The 24150-nt window shown below is 38.7% G+C and overlaps 2 protein-coding genes across 3 annotated transcripts in view; both read left to right on the forward strand.

The window, feature by feature from the left end:
* Window positions 1-615: 615 nt before the first annotated feature.
* dtl (denticleless E3 ubiquitin protein ligase homolog (Drosophila)) lies at window positions 616-9524 on the forward strand. The gene is made up of 15 exons (XM_037749878.1): window positions 616-856; window positions 2122-2259; window positions 2352-2444; window positions 2522-2583; window positions 2816-2936; window positions 3118-3183; window positions 3324-3439; window positions 3533-3606; window positions 3711-3817; window positions 4214-4318; window positions 5027-5139; window positions 5262-5351; window positions 5468-5591; window positions 6469-7130; window positions 8632-9524. The coding sequence occupies exons 1-15, from the start codon at window positions 805-807 to the stop codon at window positions 8695-8697; spliced, it is 1989 nt and encodes a 662-aa protein (XP_037605806.1). The 5' UTR covers window positions 616-804; the 3' UTR covers window positions 8698-9524.
* Window positions 9525-11358: 1834 nt separating this feature from the next.
* ppp2r5a (protein phosphatase 2, regulatory subunit B', alpha isoform) overlaps window positions 11359-24150 on the forward strand; it is a 51956-nt gene continuing 39164 nt past the window's right edge. Inside the window, exon 1 of one of the 2 annotated variants that reach the window (XM_037750589.1) lies at window positions 11359-12750. In XM_037750589.1, the coding sequence (XP_037606517.1) occupies window positions 12603-12750 (148 nt within the window). In that variant the 5' untranslated portion in view covers window positions 11359-12602. The remainder of the gene's footprint in view (window positions 12751-24150) is intronic. The other variant, XM_037750588.1, reaches the window with a different exon arrangement.

Below are 24150 nucleotides of genomic sequence, written 5' to 3' on the forward strand. Positions count from 1 at the left end.
CTCCTTGTATTTTTATATCTGGTATATTTTTTTTTGTACTTTGTACTACTAACTTTTTTACTGCCTTTGTACTAACATGTTTTGCACTATGGAACTGTGATGCTGGAAACTTGAATTTCCCTCAGAATCAATAAAGTTACTATCTATCTATCTATCTATCTATCTATAAGTTTTTTCATCAATTTGGGGGTTGATATCATTTGTTACACAGATTTGGTGATACATTTAACCATTATTTACCACTTAAGAATTTATCAAAAATAATCAAAAATCCCTCCAAAATACCACATTAAGACACCAAGACTTTGAGAAACACCATAGAAAAAGCCATGCTTTGATTTGGCATCAAAACTTTTGACATTTTGAAATTTCTGCAAGAATTATTATTATTTTTTTATACTAACTTTTTTACTGCCTTTTTCTAACATGTTTTTGCACTATGGAACTGTGATGCTGGAAACTTGAATTTCCCTCGGGATCAATAAAGTTACTATCTATCTATCTATCTATCTAGAAGACAGTCTTATTTTTTAAACCGGATGTGATCAGTCGGTAGTTACTATGGCAACTTTACAGAAGAGCGTTACACAGGAAGCGGAAATGGAAGTGACGCCGCAGAGGAAGCGGCTGTTTGAACCAATGGGAGCTCGTATCTCCGGTTTAGCGGGTGATTCAGTCCTCAGTCCAGACGATCTGTTCGCGGGAAACATACAGAATCAGCAGCAGCAGCTAATCTAACATACTCCTCCGTGTTATATTAAAGATACCTTCAGATCGTCCTCTCCTGGAGAGCAGAGAGCAGAGATGCTGTTCAGGTCGATAGTAGACAGAAGAGCCGGCAGACGGAGGCAGAACGGTGAGTTATAACACTCTGTTGGGGATGTTTGCGGGGCTAGTTAACCCTGGTGGTTATTGTGCATCTGAACTGAAGCTAGGTTAACATCAAAGCCAATGCAAGCTTAATGTTTTATGTTTAACGCAGTTTAGTTAGATCTTTGTTACCATGGCAGTATAATGTAACTCTTAATTTACTTTAATACTGTAACGTTAAAGTCACATTAATAACCCTAAGTTTATTCAATTATGCTATTAGTATACTTCTTTTAAACTTAAAATAAGAGAGTATGATTTCAGTTTACTTTTTATGTACCTATCAGAGTTAAACTTATACTGAAGTATACTTGTCTTATACAGAGTATACAGACAAGTCTGAGTGTACTTGGGAAGTATACAGAAAAGTCCAAATATACTTTTCATATACCGACAAGTATACAGAAAAGTGTAAGTTTACTTGTCAAGAGACTGTATACAGAAAAGTCTACGTGTACTTGGGAAGTATACAGAAAAGTCCAAGTATACTTGGGAAGTATACAGAAAAGTCCAAATATACTTTTCATATACCGACAAGTATACAGAAAAGTGTAAGTTTACTTGGCTTATTTCAAAAAGTATACAGAAAAGTCTGAGTATACTTGGGAAGTATACAGAAAAGTCCAAATATACTTTTCATATACCGACAAGTATACAGAAAAGTGTAAGTTTACTTGGCTTATTTCAAAAAGTATACAGAAAAGTCTGAGTATACTTGGGAAGTATACAGAAAAGTCTGAGTATACTTGTCAAGAGACTGTATACAGAAAAGTCTAAGTGTACTTGGGAAGTATACAGAAAAGTCCAAGTATACTTGGGAAGTATACAGAAAAGTCCAAGTATACTTGGCTCATACCGACAAGTATACAGAAAAGTGTAAGTGAACTTGGGAAGTATACAGAAACAAGACAACAATAAAAATAGCAGATAGGATCTCATGAAGTATTTTGTCCTCAGACTCTTATCAATAGTGAATGGTAAAACATGAGCATAGAAATATTTTTTTATGTTTCACGTGGCATAATTTGCTTCCACTCTGAAGGGTATTAGCCTCTCAACAGCGTGTTTGAGCTCTAATAAATAGTAAATAATCTAGGACGGGGTTCCAGATCTTAATAAATGAGCCCTCGTTACCCCTAAAAGGACCGCACTCATGAGGCAGTACGCTGAAAATGTCCCTGTACCAGAATGTGTAGTAATAGTTTTAGTACAACGTCTGACTAAATGTTCTTTCCTCTCTGATCTCCCCAGCCGTCCCTGCAGACCCGCGGCCCAGTTACCCTCTGAGCTCTCTGCTGGGAGGTTACCAGTGCGTCCGACACGATGAACACATCTCCTACGGCAACCTGGGGGACTCTGTGCCTCCATTCGGATTGGCTTTCTCCTCCGGTAACCCAACTACACATCCCATATTATCCCATTACAGAGCTATAGGATCTGTTTCCATTTTATCCATCTAACCGGTGTGTGTCTCTCTTCAGCGGGGAACATGCAGAACATCCTGGCAGCAGCTAATGAGGAAGGTATTGTTAGGATCTACAACACAGAGAGCCGGGAAAAGACACTACTTAAAGGTTTGTATAGAAACTCCTTTTTTTCTCCACTATAGTTCTGTCCATCTCAGTGGCTGATGGTGTGTGACTGTTTGCAGAATGGCTGGCTCATGAGAATGCTGTCTTTGACATCGCCTGGGTACCGGGGGAGCCTCACTTGGTGAGTACAATTCAAATGAAATGCTTTATTTAAATGCATTAATACATCTAATATTTGGTCCTTACACAGATATTTTTGACTCATTCATTGATGTTTTTTATTTCCACTCTTTGCATTTCCTCATTATCTTTCTCTTGTTTGTATCGCTGCATTTAAAGCAGCTTGTAAACTTACTTTTCTTTCGAATAAAGCCGTCTTTAAATCATTCTTACTGGTTGCGTGTCATCCTCAGGTGACTGCTGCCGGTGATCAGATGGCCAGGTTGTGGGATGTGACGTCAGGGGAGCTGTTGGGCAGCTTCAAGGGTCACCTCTGCAGCCTCAAGTCTGTTGCGTTCACACCACAGGAGAAAGGTATACTATAGCCTGTAATCCATTGGGATGTTTATATACACCATAACCTATTGGTATAGCATTAATAACCACTAACACATCTGCCAGGAACAATTGGAATCTGGAGTATTTAATGTTAAGTTGGTGGATGCATAATAATAATATCATTTGCATTAATGATGCTTTGTCTTCTATTAAACAGCTGTGTTCTGTACTGGAGCCAGAGATGGAAATATTATGGTCTGGGACACCAGGTGCAGCAAAAAAGGTATCAATCAGACATTTTTAATTACAAAGGTTTTGATACAAAACAAAATGTTATAAAGTATTAGGCCTTATGGGGGAAATGCATAAAGATTAGTTGTGGTATCTTCTATGTGTGTGATCATGTTTGCGTCTTCCTCTCAGATGGTTTCTACAGACAGGTGAAACAGATCAGCGGCGCTCACAACAAAGCAGAGACGAACCCCCCCACCAAAACCAAGAAGAGGCGGAGCAGCACGCGCGGCATGGCGCCCAGTGTGGTGAGTTTCTTTAACTACTTTAAATGAAACAGTAAAGAGTGTCGCTGTGCAGAAGGAAGTCTGATCTTTGAGCGTCTCGTCTCTCTCCTGCAGGACACCCAGCAGAGCGTCACGGTGGTTTTGTTTCGGGATGAGCACACCCTCATCTCTTCTGGGGCTGTTGACGGGTGAGAAAAGCACTGTTTCTAACATGCAAACAAGCCAGTAAAAAAATTACTTTCAAAGCAAAGCATGATTACATTAATGTTTCTTTTTCATTCATCTGAACCAGAGTGATCAAGATGTGGGATCTGAGGAAGAACTACACGGCCCACCGTCCTGATCCTGTTCCACTGCAGACGTACCCGTACCCGGGTTCTTGCATGCGCATGCGACTGGGTTAGTTATGTACAATACTTCTGTGTCATGTTTACCTTTATAGATATCAGGGAAGCCAGCTAGATACATATTTTTAAAACAAAGCTGAAAACGTATAAATAATTATTAATTCCTTACACTGCACTGTAACTTTTATTATTGTATGTTATACCTGATTATTCCATCTCAGCTTGTTTTTAGCGAATTGTTTAGGACACTAATTTCTATCTTTTATAATGTGTTTTTATGTTCATTGTCATGTGAAGCACTCTGTGCATGTAATGTCTTTATTGTGAAGCTCTTTGAGCTGCATTTCTGGTATGAGAGGTTCTATACGAATAAAGTTTATTATTATTATTATTATTATTATATCCTGAAAATGCAAATGAGCTGAATGTTGTTTTGCGTGTGTTGCAGGTTACTCCGGACTCGTTCTGGACTCCACGCGGTCCAACATTGTGTCTAACTGCACTGATGACAGCATCTACATGTTCAACGTCAGCGGAATGAAAACGACTCCAGGTAAACAAGGACTCCACTCCGACTATACATATTACTGTATGTATCTGTGCCTAAATAGACATTTTCAAGTTTATCCACACTTTAATTCATTGCCATTGTGTATTACACCACTAGATGGGGCTGCAAACTAGTGTCGTTTGTTTGAACTGTCATGGGGAGCAGAGAGTGAAGCACTGTTTGATAGGGGAAGTGTAGTGATGCAGGGACATTGTGTGCTTGTACAAGCAGATTCAAATTTCTTTAACCCTTTATCACACTGCTAATCAGCATCGAATCAGCTGGGTAGAACTCACACAATGAAAGCACATGAACTATAGCAGTGGTTCTCAACCAGGGGTCCCCAGAAAAATAGTTTATTTTCACTATTTAATTCATAGAAATGAGCTCAATGTGAATGAGCGTCCTAAGAGTGACTATTCTGATCAGAGGTTTCACTCCTCAACTGTAGTTGACAACTATAGAATTCTGGTCTTAATCATCAAATTGGAGTCCGTGACTTAATGTGGATCAATTTAGTGGTTCTTAACACGAAAAAGGTTGAATTACAGGACAGTTGAGTTTCTCTTTAACACTTTGCATCTCATTACAGCTCATGTCATTTGTTTGTATCACTCTATTCTTTATTTTTGTGTTTTTTCAGGCTCAATTTCTTTCTGAATTTAATCTTTATTCAGTGTTTCTAATATTGCTGTTTGTTTTCCTCTACAGTGGCAGTTTTCAGTGGCCACCAGAACTCCTCGTTCTACGTAAAGTCCACAATCAGCCCAGATGACCAGTTCTTGGCCAGTGGCTCCAGTGATCATAACGCATACATCTGGAAGGTACTGTCTGTCTCTATTTTATTTTGCCGTATTAAAATGGAAAGTTGTGTTGTGTTTGTGATGTTTTATGGTGATTATGATGATGTATTTTAGCATTTTTTTAATCTAATTTTCCATTTCAGATCTCTGATCCTAACCATCCTCCCATGATGCTCCAAGGCCACAGCGAGGAAGTGACGTCCCTTGCATGGTGCCCGACAGATTTCACTAAGGTGAGGCAACAAACTTTTGTGGTTTGTCAAAGACTCATTGAGTGTTTCCCTGCTGTGAAGCGGAGCAGTTTAGATGGATTTAGGCTCGGTATTAATCCCAATTGCTCTGTTTTCAGATTGCTTCCTGTTCTGATGACCACACCGTTCGGATCTGGAGGCTTCACCGCGAGATGGACGGAGCGCAATCGTCAGTGGGAGAGGCCAACCTTGTGGGCTGGGCGCGCCCTAAACCTCCCTCAAGTAAGCATTAAAACCGCCGAGAACCGCCTTGTAACAATATACACAATGTCTGGTCTTATATTATTTCCTTATTTTAATTAATTAATTGATTTAACAGAGGCAAAATACACATAACAAACACGACAATATGATGACTAGGGCTGTGTATTGGCAAGAATCTGACAATACGATACGTATCATGATACAGGGGTTACGATTCAATATATTACGATATATTTTACTGTAACTAAGGCGATATATATATATATATATAGTATAAAGAACACACTACCATATGCATAAAATCTGAGTTAAAAAAAGTTCCCTTTTTTATGCAATCATTCAATTTTTGCAATATTTTCTAACACCCCTAATGATGACGCGACAATATAACCTCACAGAAAGAGAAAAAATAAAGAAAACTAAAAAAAATTAAAATAAATAAGAGACAAAAATACAATTAATAGGATCCTTCAGTAATTCAAATATTTAGGTTGACAGTACTGATACATTTAGAAACTGAAATATACATATGACGTGTGACGTATGAGCGTATTTCAGGGATCCTACGCAGTATGGAATTTGTTATTAGTCATTTCCAGGTCTGGATAAGTATGGAAAGAAGAGAAAAGAATATGGAAAAACATTTCTGTTTCGAGATTATTTTCCCTATTCTGTTTTCTAAAATATAAAATTCAGAATTTCTCAAAAATGTTCATGTTGTGTTGTGCTTTCTTCGCAATGTATTTTTGAGGAAACATGACATATTGTTTCCTAACCGTAGCATGATAAATGTGAAGATGCTTTGCCATAAATCACTGCTGTGCTTCTCTTGACTGCACAATGTGTCATTCAGAGTATTCACAGTGAACTAACAAGGACTTGTGCTTCTGTTAAGGGCCTCCAATCAGAGCTGAAACAACCCCCGCCAAGAACCAGAGGACAGAGAGTCTCGGAGGCTTGGCGTCCCCCCAGCTCGCTGCCTGCGCTCCCAGCGGAGCCGCCCTTCCTCTGCCCTCGAGCACCACCTCACCCATCCCTTCTCAGGATGCTGCTAAGGCTGCAGCCGCCGTCCGCCAGAGAACCCCGTCCTCCATCAAACAGTGGTTATCCCCGAGCCGTGGCTCTCCCGGTCAGGTCAGCCCTCTGCTGCCCTGCAGGGTGCTGAGCCCGTGTCCCCAGAGCCCGGCCCAGAGCGCCGCCTCTCCCACGGAGCGACGGGCCAAACGCAGGCTGGAGACCGGCGGCGATGCATCCGCAGGCTGCGGGGGGGCAGAACAGTGTGACTGTGTTACCGAGCTCTACCCAGCGGCCAAGAGGAGCCGGGGCCTGTCGGGAATCTGCTGCCCGGCTCAAGAGAACCGGCTACAAACAGACCGTCACACAGAGGACGACGAGCAAGGCTCGTCCAGACAGACTGGGAAGGAGAATTACTCTCCCGGAGCAAAGGACTGGTTGTCAGCGATGGGCCAGAAGATGAGGAAAGGTCAAGGCAGCCCGAGTTCTCCCAGAAGCCCCAGCGCCTCGAAGAAACAAGAAGGCAAGACGCCCGCTTCACCGGTAAACTCAGAAATCTCTGCTTCAGAGGTTAATCAGTTTTCTCGTTAATATCAGTGTTAATCTATCATGACCTTTTGTACGATGTTCCCTTATCAGCATAAGAATGTCTTTGACACAGCTGTTAGATTATGGAAGATTGAAATGATGAAGTTCTTTTAGAGGTAGCACTGTGTGAGAGCAATAGTTCAACATTTTGGTTATTTGGTTATGGTTATTTGCTTCCTTGATAGATATCGCTCTCATATCTGTAATGTGAATATAAGCCGAATGGTTACCATGGACACAACCACATAACTGCAACATCCCCGGTTCGATTCCCACTGGGGACTTTTGTTGCATGACTCTCGCTATCCCCACGTTTCCTGTCCGCCTCTAGACTGTTTCCCCTTGTTTTCAGTTTTTATTATGACTGTCATTATTTAATCACGATTAATCGCATGATTATCCATAGTTAATCGGGATTAATCGCATGTTTTTATCTGTTCAAAATGTACCTTAAAGGGAGATTTGTCAAGTATTTAATACTCTTATCAACACGGGAGTGGACAAATATGCTGCTTTATGCAAATATATGTATATATTTATTATTGGAAATAAATTAACAACACAAAACAATGACAAATATAGTCCAGAAACCCTCAAAGGTACTGCATTTAGCATAAAAAATATGCTCAAATCATAACACACATACTAATCATAACATTTCCTCGCCAAAATTTAGCGTAAATTTAGCAAATTTTACCCCTCTCTGCAAGAAAGTGAATGTAAAATTTCCCATAATGTGAAACTATTTCTTTAAGGCAGAGTGAACCACTGCACTTATTTAATATTAATGTAACTCACAGGCTGCGTAACCATGGTAACCTGCGTGACCAAACGATGATTTGTGAGAACCATAAAGTCTGACACTTATAGCAAAGTGAAACCTTATACTTACACTTAAACTAGAGTGTTATCGATGCTACTGAGCTGTCCGTCAACGTCTGGTATGAACGTCGTCGTCACTCCTGTATTGCATTGTGGGATATTTATGTCTATACAATACATAATTTAATATTTCACTGGAAATAGTATGCAATTCGTGTACTATTGGTTTCATACTCAGGTTTCTGATATACTAAAATATCTCAAATACTGTTTTAGCTATTAAATAGCTTGTTAGTATGACATTTTAGGCGTAACCGTTGTATCGTCACTGTAGGGACACATAAATATTTGACATTTCGTTTGGCTGTGCGCCGTTATTAACGCCTCCTTTAACTTTCACATTACTTGGGATGTTGCCAGTCTAGAAATTCAAGCTCACTCTTTTATATCCTCATTGAAAGTCCCTGGAAAAGAATAACTGCATTATGTTGTACAATAGAAACACACAGGCTTGAGGAATGATAATTGAGGTCTGCCCCTCCTTATCAGTGCTTATGTTTACATGCATGAGGATGTTTTATAGCTATTAAAGATGAATATTGCAGTTAACCTTTTTTTGTTTCTTGTTTTTCAGACCATCCGCTCACCACAATCCATGAAGAAAATCTCCATGTATTTCACGAGGAGACCTCTGGAGTGACCACTTTGTGCCCGTCGGATGCTCCGTGCTTCTGTATAAAATTCTAGATTTCTTTATTTTGAGTATTTTAACCTGAACCCACAGACAATATGCCTCTAAAAACACTGGTATATGTCCAGATTACATTAGCACATGAACCTGGGCTGCACAGAGATTGACAAAACAGTCATTCTGAATATTTGATGCTGCAGTTTTCACATCCCAAGAGGCTTTTTTTTTGTTTTTTTTTAATCGGGCCATGGGTTTTGCAGTTGCCTCCTACACAATTATCTGGTGCTGTGCAGAATCTCTGGTTGTTTGTTGCTGAGTAAATCTTTAATTTTACTCAAACCTGAGAAACCCAAGAGATGCATTAGTGTTTAATACTAGAACCCACGTTTAATATAGTTGTTCCGGAGGTCAACCAGGTATTAATCCTCAAGTGCAGAGAAATGTCTGTCTTCAGGTGTGGACATTTTAAATTCTGCTAAAAAATACAATTTATTTGATCCACATTTTTGAGTATTTTTATGAACTTCACAAAGTATATTTATCATCTCTTTGTGGGGTTTTTCATGTATGGCTTTTGACCTTTTTCTTTCAGTGTTACACATATAAAATTCTGCAAAAATGTTATTTTTCTTGAGCTAATGCTTAAGTTGTTTATATGTACAAAATAACCGATTGTTACATGGTTCATTTGTATTTAATTGATGCACAATGATTGCTGTGGTCAGATTTTATTAAATAGAAAAGAGTTTTCAAAGTGTGTGGCATGCTATCTGTTACATATTATCAGTGTGATCCATGCGTTTGTGTTATAAAGACTGCTTTTAGTAGTGAGACACTAGTGACTGTAATGCCATGACTTTAATCTTTTACTGCACATTATTTCTTTGACTGTTTTATTTTAATGCTTTTAAGGGTATAGAGAGTTAAAATAATTCAGTAATTCAAAGAGAAAAAGAAAACAAAGGCAAGTCTGCCACTGAAATGTCTTCCCTGCTTTTTCTAGCATATATATATGTATATATATATTTATTTATATACATGTATTGTATTATTTACTATTATAAATGTATATATAGATAATTAATGATATATATAAAAAAACATGAATACCTACTGCAGCTTTTTAATATATATATATATATATTTAATATATGTACATCTATATATTTATGTATTTATATATATTGTACTATTATATATTAAATATTTGTATATGTATAATAACTATAATATATGTAATTAATAATATATATATTTTTAAATCACTAATACGTACTACAGCTGCCACTCCTCATTCAACTGTACAACGTCACATATTTGTTTTCACATGTCACATGTTCAGGGTCCCAGCGTTCTGTGCGCGACCTGATTGGTTGAAAAAGTTTACAGTTTTCTAAATCTCCGCTTGTGATTGGCCCGTCAGAGACGTCACTCAGTGACGTACACACCTGTCAGGGCTCTCTGCAGTCCACCGAGCAGCGAAGTCAGACAGACAACGACTGAACCAGGGATGGGAAGTCCGGCTCTTTTTAGTGAGCCAGATCATTTGGCTCAGCTCACCAAGAAGAGCCGGCTCTTTCGGCTCCCAAACTACTCTTCATTGTACCACTTCTGCCTTTTTATAATTCAGCCAAATTTAGCTTTAGCTGTTTTTTCCTATGATTAGTATGTGTGCAAATATATATCACTTAAATTATTCAATATAATTATACTAAACCATATAATTTCCTGAATATCATAATTTTACATGCTGCTTCGTTTCCGACTATCACTCATCTCGTCTGCTATTCGCGCACCGCACTCCTCTCTCTCTTTCTCTCCTCCTCTTCCTCCTGCTCTATACCTGTAGACCGTCGGCGCGCTGCGTACCTCCGCCCCCCCCCCGCTTTATGGTATGATCCTTGTCTGTCATCACCTGATTGGTCGCACGGACGTCATTAACACAACATTCAGTCACAGTCAGTGCATGGAGTGCCCGTGGTGCGGAGAAGGTCGTCCTATCATTCTGCCTTGAATTAAAGGGACTGTTTGTAACTTTCAGAATTGCTTGTTAACAGCGACACCTGTGGCCGTTAAGTAAACGAAAGTCAGCGTCGGGTTCGCCCTTGTGCTCGTTCTACATAGACATGATCGAGCATCGCTCAAAACAGTGAGGCGACACATGTCAGTTAAAATCACAATATCACTCTATATTTCAGCTGCTTGGCAGTAATGTTATCTGACCAGACGGAGGTCTCTCCATGAACATGATTTAGATCTGATCCTAGTGTTGGCTTTTCCTGCCTCAGCCTCCCGACCGCGGCCGAAGAGAACAGGGGAGACACTTCACAAGACACTGAAAACCTCTGTTGGTCTGGAGGAGCTGCAGCATGCAGCGAGTGAAGGCAGGCAGAGAACAGCAGAGACTCCAGCCCTGGAGACCAAAGCTATGGTCTCCCATGTGTCTTCTGGCACTGGTTTGGGGGCTGGAGCAAGAAGAGTTGACACTGTTTAACAGACGGGCTTCACTAGATATAACTTTGCGGTTTTGGTGCTTCCGTGTAGTTTGTGTTGGAGTCTGAACAGCGTAGCCACACGCGAGTGCGCATGGAAAACCGATAGATTTATATGCGTAAAAAGTTACAAACAGTCCCTTTAAAGAAGAAAAAAAAAAAACCGGCTCTCGGACGGGAGCCGGCTCTTCTCGGTTCACTTTAAAGAGTCGACTCTTTGAACCAACTCGTTCTTGACGACCCATCACTAGACTGAGCTGAACGGGGCTGTTTCTGTGACTGCTGTTTACTGCTGTTTACTGGGGAGTGTTTGACGGTTGATGGCTAAACCTCTACCCCTCTACTCGGCACGACGTCCTGTAATCTGTTGTGTTTAAGAACACACTTAGGTGTTTTTTTAGAGGCTGTGAAAAGGAAACCAGCGCTGTTAAATCACCGAGGAAGGCGGTTATAAGACACCCTGAATGTGGCTAACGGCTAACTTTTAAAGCTAACGTCCAACGGTCGTCGAGCAACTTCATCGACGGCGGAAAACTCCTCTTAAAAACACACTCAACGGAAGAATAACTAGGATTAAAGAGTGCTGGAAGACTTGGACTAAGTGTTTCACGAAGAACTACGTGAATTTAACGGGATCCTTTGTAACTTTTTATCCTAAACGGTCGTAGTGGCGTAGTCGGCTAATGTTAGCTACCTAGCTCGCTACATTAGCATTCAAGCTAGCAGGACAGTACAGTAGTTTGCTACTGTGGAGGACTTTAATTAACTTTTTTTAATGACAATGTCTTGCATATGTTTTGCAACAGGTAGTAGACCTTTTTGCACGAAGCTGTAATAAAATATATATATATATAAACTTCAGAGAGGTTCATTTTAATGTGTGTAACTCCAGGTTATACTGCAGGCAATGAATGTCATGAGTTTATTGTTTTAGATAGATAGATAGTAACTTTATTAATCACGTTTCCAGCATCACAGTTCCATAGTGCAAAAAACATGTTAGTAAAAAGGCAGTAAAAAAAAGTTAGTAGTGCAAAGTACAAAAAAAATACCAGATATAAAAAATACAAGGAGATGAAGAAGAAAACTGTTAAAACTGAATATAGTGCAGAGTAACAGCTGTGATACACGACTATTAAAACAAGTGAATATAATATCATTTTGAAGAGATTTGCTCCAGAAAACAAGTGATGCAGTTTTTGGACACAGTCTAATCTAAACCCACCGATACTGAGCGACCATGTTGGATCATACAGAATAACACCAGACTACTTGGACAGCTTCAAGTCGTGCAGTTGTGACTCTACGTGTTTTTGTTTTTGTGTGCTGCTGATGCAAACAGAAGAGGATCGTTTGTCCTAAGGGGGGATACCATACAATAGCATTTGTTCTGTAAAGTCTTCGCACAGTTTATGCATCAAAATGTCGGCCATCTCCGCATCCGAGAAAGTGGACGGGTTCACGAGAAAGTCCATGAGGAAGGCCCAGAAACAGAGGAAATCCCAGGGCTCGTCTCAGTACCGCACACAGAGCGCCCCGGTGGAGCTCTCACCACTACCGCAGCTCAAAGGTACGGTAAGAGGATGAAGGGTTAGGGTGCTGCTTAGAAATAATCTGACATGTTATGTATGTGTACTCACTGCTAGATCTGCAACAACAACAACAACATGCAGCTTGCAGCTCATGAGCAGAAAAATAGGCTAAAATTAAGTGAATTTGTGCACATATTTTGCAGTTTCCATACATTATCCATATAATAACTATGAGGACTTTAAAGGTCCCATATTAAAAAAAAGTGAGATTTTCATGTTTTTTATAAAGCAGGCTTAAGTCCTATATAAATACTGTGAAAGTATCGAAACGCTCATTCCACAGGGAAATACACACAGCCCATATTCAGAAACTCTGCATTTGAAACAAGCTGTCAGGATTTCGGTCCATTTGTGATGTCACAAATATACAATATTTAGACCCTTTACATAGACTTAAACGTAAACATTCTAAATGTGTCCCAGTTTATTACTGATTGCAGTGTATAAGAATGTCATCAGCTGACAGGAAGTACACATGGACCCAAGCTGTTGCCTAGCAACGCAATTTCGTCGAAATGCGCTAAAACGGAGCGTTTCAGACAAAGGGTAAATACAGGCATATTCAGACAGACAGTATGAGGAAAATAAAGTTTTTTTTTTAACGTTACAGCATGTAAACATGTTCTAGTAGAAACACTAAATACAAGTATGAACCTGAAAATGAGCATAATATGGGACCTTTAGGAACTTTAAACATGCACTATCTGCAACCATCTTGGACTCTAACCACTGGCACACTTTACACTTACTTTACACTGTACATCCTATATACCACTTACTTTACACTATACATCCTATATACACTTCCTTTACACTATACATCCTATATACACTTCCTTTACACTATACATCCTATATACTACTTTACACTATACATCCTATATATCACTTTATAGACTGCACATATGTACATATTACATTTATTTATTGTACACACTACATTTATTTATTGACTGACTGCACAAACTATGTTCACCCATTCATTCTGTATCTTCTATATCTCTATTATTGTTTTTATAATTTTTGTATGCCTTTACCTCTCCTGTGTTTCACTCTGTTTGCTGATGTTTGCTGATGTTGCTGCTTTGACACCTGAATTTCCCTCCGGGGATTAATAAAGGTTCATCTTATCTTATCTTAATATTGCACATAGGTCACCTGCTGGACAGGGTTGGTCAAAGTTGTGGACACATCTCCAAACATTTCCTTCCCAGTTATTTGCTGCAAGAGTTGACTACAGGGCATTACACATACATTACATGACTATCTACTAAAGTGCAATACATCAGTTTTGTAATATTAGTGTGAAATACTGCATCTTGTCAACAGTTTGTTTTAACTTCTAGGGCTGGGACGATATACCAATCTCCCGATTCGATACCATCACGATACTTGGGTTGCGATTCTACATGTATTTGGGTTCGATATCTCAATTGTTCTATGTGGAAAAACAGTGAAAAATGCCCAATTAGGGAGCCCAAGGTGGCATAATCAAATGTCTTGTTTTGTCTGCCAAAAAGTCCAAAACCCAAAAGGTATTTCATTCACTGTCATTAATGACAAAGAGAAGCAGCAAATCCTCACATTTGATAAGCTGGAACTAGCAAATGCTTCTCGTCATTGAATGCTAAATAGTGCCAGAAGCACCAGTATTACAAATGTGATCATATGTTAGTATGCAAATTAGTAGGGCTGGGACGATTCACCTATCTCCCGATTCAATACTATCACGAGACTTGGGTGCCGATTCAATATGTATTGCGATTCTACAAGTATTGCGATTTGATATTACGATTTATTGCGATTTTTGTTAACTTTTTTAACACTAAACCATGGGAAAAAGTTGAATCATACACTTCTAGGGACTTTTACTTTGGAAAATATCTAAATGAATACAGTAAGAATATTTGATTTTCAGCATGTATTTAGTCAGAGATGTCCTGAAGTCAAATATATATAAGGATCATTGTCAGGTAGCATGCAGCTTTGGCGGTAACTTCCTTCTACCTCCGCATAGACTCAAATTAAGCAAATATATCGATTTCAAAATCGTTAAAAAAAAATAGCGATGCATCGGTGAATCGATTCTTTTTCCCACCCCTATTAACGTCCCTTGCATCTTTGTGCTTGCTTCCAAGTTACAAGGTGTTTTTACAGAGACCCAGAGCAGCCTCACTGGAGCAGTTCATGGGGCTGGATTGACATGCAGAGGCACATCCAGAGAGTGATGTTGAAGAAGGGGTTAAGAGGGATTTATGCTTTTGCATCAAGGTGACTACAGTTTGGGGCTAGGGAGAAACGATGTGTAAACACAAGACCTGTGATTGGTCAGAATGAGTTGCTTGTGTTTTTCCTCCTGTATGTTGATGCTGGCGGATAAGATTGTTGATACTGAAGACAGCAGTTGAAGAAAGGTTCAGTCGTCTTTTCTCTGTAGATTTTGGCGAGGAAAATATGGCATGGCCATTTTCAAAGGGGTCCCTTGACCTTTGACCTCCAGATATGTGAATGTAAATGGGTTCTATGGGTACCCACGAGTCTCCCCTTTACAGACATGCCCACTTTATGATAATCACATGCAGTTTTGGGGCAAGTCATAGTCAAGTCAGCACACTGACACACTGACAGCTGTTGTTGCCTGTTGGGCTGCAGTTTGCCATGTTATGATTTGAGTATATTTTCTATGCTAAGTGCAGTACCTGTGAGGGTTTCTAGACAATATTTGTCATTGTTTTGTGTTGTTAATTGATTTCCAACAATAAATATATATACCCATTTGCATAAAGCAGCATTTTTGCCCACTCCCATGTTGATAAGAGGATTAAATAGTTGACAATTCTCCCTTTTAAGGTACATTTTGAACAGATACAAATGTGTGAGTTTGTTTTTACAGCTTATCTCTCACTGGGATCATCTGTACCCTGAAGTGTGTGTTCATGAATGAATGTCAGTGGCAACTAGTAAGCAATAAGTATTAGAATAGCACAGTGGAGAAAACATGGCATACTGTGGGGTGGAGGTCTGATAAGGTTTGGCATTATGGCCTGATAACGGAGTCTGCTCCCTACCTGTCAAGTAGGAGAAGTTCCCAAATTTAACAGTTATGTAAAGTCTCAAACACAGTGTTTAATGTAGGTTGGCAGTTTCTTTCCTCAGTGTAGAGTTATACTTGGATGTTGAACCCCAGGCTGTTTCAAACTCCCCCCCCATGCAATTCATCTCAGCATAGACACAATGATCTGTAGTCATTATAGTTTATTAACATGCTTTTGGTACTTGGCAGCAGTTATATTTGTGTTTTGAAACCTGCCTCGGTGAGAACTGGCAGCTTTGTGCACCTGTAATGAATCCAAAACAAAATTGTACCCACTCGGCCCAAATGTTGTGCTATTAAATAATCTCATCTCTTCCATATATTTCAGTCAGTATGACAAATCTGTCTGTTTTCTTCCTGTAGCCTGCGGTTAAATCTGACAGAGCTGAGCCCGCATTACAACTATATGTATTTAAGTCCCATTCACAACAATGTGTGGATTTCCGCTGTGTGCTTAAACATGTTTTCACAAGTTATTTCACTGTAGTGCAGTTTACATCTTGCATTGTTTATATCAAGCTAGCGTAATAGAGAGGAATGTAAATATTGAATTGGGGCATCGGTTGAACTTTGTCCACTAATCTACAGTTTATTAGAGATAGACATAGAGATAACCTATAACACTAATCAATATAAATCCTATTGTGATCCACACTTCTCCGCTCTTGCTTAATCTATAACAAGTTATTTGTAATATTTAAAAAGAATTCAAAATGTCGTCGTAAAGTTTAATGAGTAATTTGCTCTCACTTCTACAGACAAGCCTCGACAGCTTATCACCAGTGTTTATATTACTGGATTAACAAGCACAGTAGAAGTAAGAAAGACTTGCCTGATCAAGTAGTTGGAACTTTTTAACATGATGCAACTTCTCAAGACAATAAAATAAATCAAAAGTCATACAATCGTAAAGGGTTGTAGAAAATGTAGTGTGTGATATTTAATTTTGTATCTTGTATGATGCATACGGAGAGTAGATAGTAAAAAGAAGCACAGGAATTTAAAACACTTTGTATGATTTTCCCAAACTAGAGCGTTTCACCACAACAGCACTCGACATTGACTTGAACCAGCATGGCAGCGACTGCCTTGTTGACAAGCGTGAAAGTGACAGCTAAATTACCCGACTTTCTTCCACTAAAAGCTTGAGGGTGATTTATGCCTCGTCATTGTGAATACAGCTGGTGTAGAATTAAGGAAATCTCAGTTATTTTCTCGTGTTTTTTTTAACAGGGTGTGCAGATTATTCACCTTACTGAAGGTACATCTTATTAAGGGATGCAAATCTGTCTGTCTTTGAGACAGTTTTCTTTTTTGATAGTGCACTAATCAGGGTGCTTTCTGAAGTCAAAGGTTTGAGTATAAGTAGAATGTTATTTATATTAATGTCATGTAGGAAACCGGCTTTTAAAGAGCTTATACAAGCACTCTTTTCATTTCTAGAAAAAAGTGTTGTAAATGAATTATTCACAGAGCTGGAAAGTGTTTACTGTGAAAGAGCTATTGGCACATGATGTACATGGAAGTACATGTTGAGCTAACGGCACCACAGGGCTTCCCGCTCACTAAAAGGTTAGACTTGTACAGGTTTAGGGACCTTTGTGTCAGTGGATTAGTTTGTCAGAGCAAAAGAGAGAATAATTAGATGGAAGTATAATAATAAGCAGATGTTACAATGCCATTATTGAATGCAAGAAACTTTAGTGCTTAAATAATGTAATGTAAATGTACGGAACACTAAATGTGTCCTCTGTAAAATGAAAATGTGTTGTACTATTTGTGGAGCTAGTTTTGGTGACAATCTGTGGAGTCTTCTTGTGTCTCATCACAGATTGATGCATGACATTGGTATTTTCTCCTGTGGCAATGGGACACAGTAGTGAATGATCAACATAAGGACTTAACAATTGAGTTGAGTTTTCCTGATCAGTGCAGACTGTGTCTGGAATCTTGTACTTTATGTGCATCTCCTGCCTTGTGGGACGAAGCATAAAATGCTCACTCATACATACTTTGTGAAGATGGCCTGCTGCGGTCAGGTTCCTCATGCCTTGTTGTAAAAATCAGACACAAGTGGAGTCATTATGCTAGAATTAGGATATGATTGCACAGGAAAGAAATGTGATATACTATATTGCAGTTCTTCGGAGCACTTTCAGGACATCTAGTCCATGTTTAAGGTATTGTATTTTTCACAGTTTTAATAAATGGGAATCCATAAATAATAAATTCCTATTTCTGCTTAGCTACTTCTAGAGATGCACCGATTGCAATTTTCTGTAATTGACAGCAAGGCTCCAGACTAACTTTTCTAACATTTCCTTCAAACAACTCTATTTATTCAAGTTTTTCACCAAAAACTTAATTTTACAAGATTATATTTGAACACATCATGAGATTGTTATAATTTACATTTCACCCAAACTGAGTAGAGCTTGAACACATCATAATGCAAGTCAATGCACCCTCCGTTAACATTAGCTGTTTAGCTCGACAGATGTTTAGCTCTGTCACTGCCATTACTCTGAGCAGCATGCTAGGGCTGAGCCGAATGCTTCAAAGCTTCGACCTTTGCCATGGTATTCGACCTCCAAATCACTAACGGAATGCTTTGTTTTTAATTTTTTATATAAAAGCATATAATAATAATGTACAAATCCCCCCAAAAAGACCATGAAATAAGGAATAATCCTACAACATTATTATTAGTTGTTCTCAGATGGATATCGCTGTTGTCTGTAGAGGTGTACAGTAGTGCACCAGCGGCACCGGGCACTGAAACGGGGGAGATGGGGAAAGGCAGACATGTCAGCCTGCCGCGACACACGGCATTGCGAAGATTCGAATACTTTCGAATATTTCTCACCGAAGCTTTGAAACCCAAAAAATTGTATTTGGGACAGCCCTACAGCATGCATCGGAATGAATTTCAAAATATTAAGTTAAGTGTATGATTAAGTTAGTTGTTCCAAATGTTTTCAAGGTTGTTCCTCCACAGCTTATTTTGGACTTTTGACTTTATGTCTTCTTCTCTCACGCTGATGACAACATATTGTGTGGCTGTGAGGTTACTGTCTGTGCCGACGTAAAACCATCATGTGGCGGTGGCACTGAAAACCGGCCGATTCACCAAGGCCCACATTTGTGCCTCACCTTGAGCTGGTTTGCAGTCACAGTTGTGTGAACTGAATTCATTGATTCACTATCTGTTGCCTAGTAGCACACACATTATATGAGTCATGATTCATATCAGCCCATGAGTCTATGGTTACAGATAGGCCACATGCACAGGCATAGCTGTCCGTACTTACTATATATTAAGGTGTTAATTTGTTTGAACGATTTAAAAGTATTCATATCACTACAAACTGAAGAATTACCAGAATATCTTTGTGACCTTCTGGCGACTCGAAGCGTCTCTAATTTAGCAGTAGTTGTAGTTCTTTGGAGACATGGAAACAAAATAATGGTGATATTGTGCAGCTGCTGGGTGAGTAAGCAGACTAAGAAAGGTTTCTAGGTCCTTAAAGATAGTAGATTGCCTAGATGTCTCTTCCCTCCTGCAGTGGAGAGGTTGGAGTGCTTCTAGCTCCTGTTGTGTGATAGACACTGAAAAGATGAGTCACTCTGAGACCAACAGTGTTGCCATGGCAGCCAGAAGCCTTGAGAGCAAGCCAGGGAAATGTTTTAGTTTCCAAATACAGACTGCTTCATTTAGGTTGATATTTCTGTCACTGCTCTGACATTTTGAGCTGAGCCATAACTAGACCCAAGCTCGACTTTGGGTGGTGTGGTGGTTCTTGTCGTTTAAATACAGAACAGTCACAGTATTAGCTGAAAATGTTAATCTCCATGACTTGTTCCCACGCAGAAAAAAAAGGGTTGGTGTTTTTTGTGTATGTTTTTTGATCTCCTTGTTTTTCTTCGGGTTTAAAGAATATCTACTAATTCTTGAACCTATTCATTGACAGATACTTTATTCATCCTCTCTTACTCCTTCATTTAATAGCCTACATATTTTAAAAGAGTACTGCACCGATTTAGCATTGCACTATATAACGTTGACGGACTCAATCAAAATCAATACAGCAAAACTAGTGATGCACCGATCCGAATTTTTCAGGCTCGAGTTAAACACTGCTTCTCTAACTTTGTAAAACAAAATGTAACAAATAAATACATATGTATACATTTATTTAAGTTAATTATTATTAAAATAATATATTGTCCACAAGCGTCTTGGTAAAAAAAAAATCATTAACATGAATCACAATTCAAGTGCAAACCTTTTTATTGAAGCAACAAATTGGTCAAAACTTCAGTCTAAGATATAAAAACCTGCTATACACTGAATGAATGAACCAATACTCTCACTTACCCGTATGGGAGCTAATCACTTATCACCACCTCGCTATAAACAGATTAGCTGCACCTGCAGTGTGCTGTGTCTGGCTCCTGACATTGATGCCAAGATTTGACCCCAATCTTTTACACAACTAAGACCAACGCTCAACATTTAGAGCTCATTAAGCACTCACCACCAGTTGGAGTCTTCATATAGTATCTGTTTTAGCATTTCATATTTCATATACAGGAAATAGACTATAACTATTTGTTACTTTGGCCTCACTTAGTCCTAGCATTGACAGTGCATTAATTTTATCCCTGATAATGCTGAAACAGTTTAATTAATTGATTAGTCGATGGACAGAAAATAAATCAACAATTTTAGTATTTGGTTAAACATTTCGTCTCATTTTTAAAGCAAAAACACCTAACCTCCAATGGTTCTGACTTCTCAAATGTGATAAACAATTAATCGATTAGTTGTCAACTATTAAATTAATCGCCAACTATTTTGATAATCGATTAACCGGTTTGAGTATTTTAAGAAAAAAAAAAAGTACAAATTCTCTGATTCCAGCTTCTTAAATGTGAATGTTTTTGTGGTTTCTTTACTCCTCTATGACAGTAAACTGAATATCTTTGAGTTTTGGACAAAACAAGACTTTTGAGGACGTTATCTTGGGCTTTGGGAAACACTGATCGACATTTTTCACAATTTTCTGACACTTTATAGACCAAACAACTAATCGATTAATCGAGAAAATAATCAACAGATTAATCGACAATGAAAATAATCATTAGTTGCAGCTCTATTTGAGTGTCTTTGGATTTTTGGACTGTTGACCAAAAATGATTTGAAAACGTCATCTTGGACTCTTGGAAAGTTAAATGGACAATTTCACTATTTTCTGACATTTTATAGCCTAAATGATGAATCAAAATTATATCAACATATAATTGAAAATGAGCCAGTTTTGAATAACATTAACCTTTAGCAACGGCTCATCATGGAAAACATGTTCACTCTTTTGGCCTATTGATTGACAAGTGTGTGCCGCGCACAGTCTGTTTCCATCATGTCTGCCAGCAGATCGATAAATAATTTTCCAGGAAACAATGGGACAAAGCTTTTGTGATGCAGTACGATGGTGTTTGTGTTCGTTTGTCTGTTGCTGTCAGTGTCATAATTGTGGCCTCTGGCAGGTCAGGATCTGCTTCCACCTTTTCGTACAAAACTGCTGTCTCAACTTCACTTTGTTCTGGCAGTCTGCTGGCCGAAGACGTGGGTTGTGTGAAGCTGTGCTCTCATAATGACCAGCTGCAACTAGGGCTGGGCGATATTACATAATACATTTTTATTATGGAATGGGTGGTAAAGATGTAGACCTTCATTAATTTAATATTGGGGCTGGGACAATTCACCTATCTCCAGATTCGATACCGATTCAATATGTTATGTGATTTGATATTACGATTTATTGGGATTTTTGTTAACTTTTTTTAACACTGGACCATGGGGAAAAAGTTGAATCATACACTTCTAGGGACTTTTACTTTGGAAAATATCTAAATTAATACGTTCAAATGTTTGATTTTCAGCATGTATGCAGTCAGAGATGTCCTAAAATCAAATATATCAGTCATTGTCAGGAATTATAAAAAAAAGAAATTAAAATTTTTTCCAGCAACCCAAAAATCAAAGAATTAAGACATTTCCCTCATAAATTAGAGGTATTTTCTTTATAATCTATAAGGGACATGTCATATTTTATACTTCTGGTTAATACAATCCAATCAATCCTATTTCCATTTATGTATTTTGTATATACAGTTCCCTTTGTTAACACCTTATTTTGAAAACCGGACGTAGTCACACGTATACTTCCTCTAACTTCTCCAAGGTGGTCTCTAGCTCTCCCGTCAGCTCCATTCTCTTTATACATCCATGGTCAGCTCCATCGGGGCCGTTTGAATGCATTTCACATAAATGTCAGTATATGGTGACCATGGAGATGAGAGTGACGGCAGGCTCGACCACAAGATACCGCGATACGATAACGTTTCCTGTCCGTGACAGAGTTAGCATGCAGCTTTATCCGTGATGTCTAGCTCTACTTTTCCTGCAATGTGTGAAACCCAAAGTGTTTCCATACTTTAATGGATGTGTAGTGTTTACAGCTTTGGATTTAATATGTGAGGGTTCAAGTTGTATCCACGCAGACCCTCCGCTGTTTTCTGCTCTATTGTATCTGCCGGTTTCAGCTCGCTACGCCCGCCTGGCTACTGTTTGTTTTGCTTGGTTGCAGCTTGGTAGAATATAGAGCAAATGCAGCTTTTCCAGCGTTGCCTTAAAGCCATGTCTCACTGCAGTTTTCATGGAAACTATGTCTTGAAATCGATGCACAGTTTTGGCATGTGTCATCATCCTTCCACCACCGCCGACTAATTAGTGACTCAGGCAAGAATGTCTTAGTTGTGGTTTTAATTTGCCCACCACAGCCGAAGCTGCAGCGAAGCACATTCTCTTATACTTGCAGAAATGTTTCCTCTCTGTCTCCATCTCTTCACCAATCTTTTATTAGCATGCAAATATGTGTTTTGGCTTCAATAAGGAAGCGTGTGCTCACTCGTTAACATGCAGTAAGTTGAACTGCTGCACTTGATGTGACATGGGAATTGAAATCTGTATATGCCAGAACAAATGATCCATATAATGGTGCATATCTCTCGTGCCATTTATACTGGTTATACCCAGGGCTGCAACTAACATTTATTTTCATTACTGTTTACTCTGCCAATTATTTTCTCCATCAATCTTTTTGTTTATAAAACATTAGCAAACAGTGAAAAATGCCCACCACAATGTCCTATACCAGTCATTCCCAAAGACTGGGTCGGGACCCACAGGTAGGTCGCAGGAGATTTTATTAGGGTAATATAATAATAATAATATAACAAATATATTAGCAGAATTTCTTCCATTGTCTTTTATTTAACATTTATATCTGCAGTACTCCCTTGAGCCACATGAGGGAGCCTGAAAATTCTCATAATTGTAGCCTACTTATAACATTTAATCTAATATGAAAGGCTAGCGTACTTTCTGTACGTAGAAAACGACAGCCTAACTCCGCCTATATGCATTTATTTGGTCTCATTTATAGAGTATTTAACATGTATATATGTTTTTAATAACACTGCTATAAAATTAAGTTATTTATCAAATGTGTATCTTTTCAAAATTACAGGTTTACCCAATTAAAGGAAATATAAGGTGATGCGGAAATGGCAGTAAAAATGGCCTAGGAACGTTCATTTACGCAAAGATTCACTCTTCTCACGATTTATAGATGATAGTCGCGATGGTTTGTCATTTTAAAAAATGGATCCCCAGAAAAAAAGTCAGGGAAACATTGTCCTAGAACACACGGTGATGTCATTTAAATGTTTTGATTTGTCCAACCAACAGTCTAAAACCCGAAAATATTAATTTTACTATAATGTAAGACCAAGGAAAACAACACACTCTCACATTTGAGAACCTGGAACCATCAAAATGTTTGGCATTTTTGCTTGAAAATTTGACTCAAACGACTAATCGATATTCAAAATATTTTCTGATTCTGTGGACCATCCAATAACAATAACTAATCTTTGCAGCTCTAGTAATACCATTCAACGCTTACCTTCCACTTTCAGCCAACAATAGTCATTTATGGCTCTAAACACTTGACATAAAGTCTTGCAATACAGCAAGAGGGCTCCACATTGACTCTTCATGAACAGACAACAACTACCACCAACTTCTGAGACCTCTTCTTTCCCCATTTTCAGTTGAGGTTTTGCTTCACACAGTAGCTCATCCAAGAAGTCTTGAACGTCACCCTCTCCACCACCTGTTTTCCACCTTGTGGTTGTTCTCCATTGACTTAAATAT

Source organism: Sebastes umbrosus, chromosome 18 (genome assembly GCF_015220745.1).
Source record: "Sebastes umbrosus isolate fSebUmb1 chromosome 18, fSebUmb1.pri, whole genome shotgun sequence".
In the NCBI taxonomy this organism is placed as follows: domain Eukaryota; kingdom Metazoa; phylum Chordata; class Actinopteri; order Perciformes; family Sebastidae; genus Sebastes; species Sebastes umbrosus.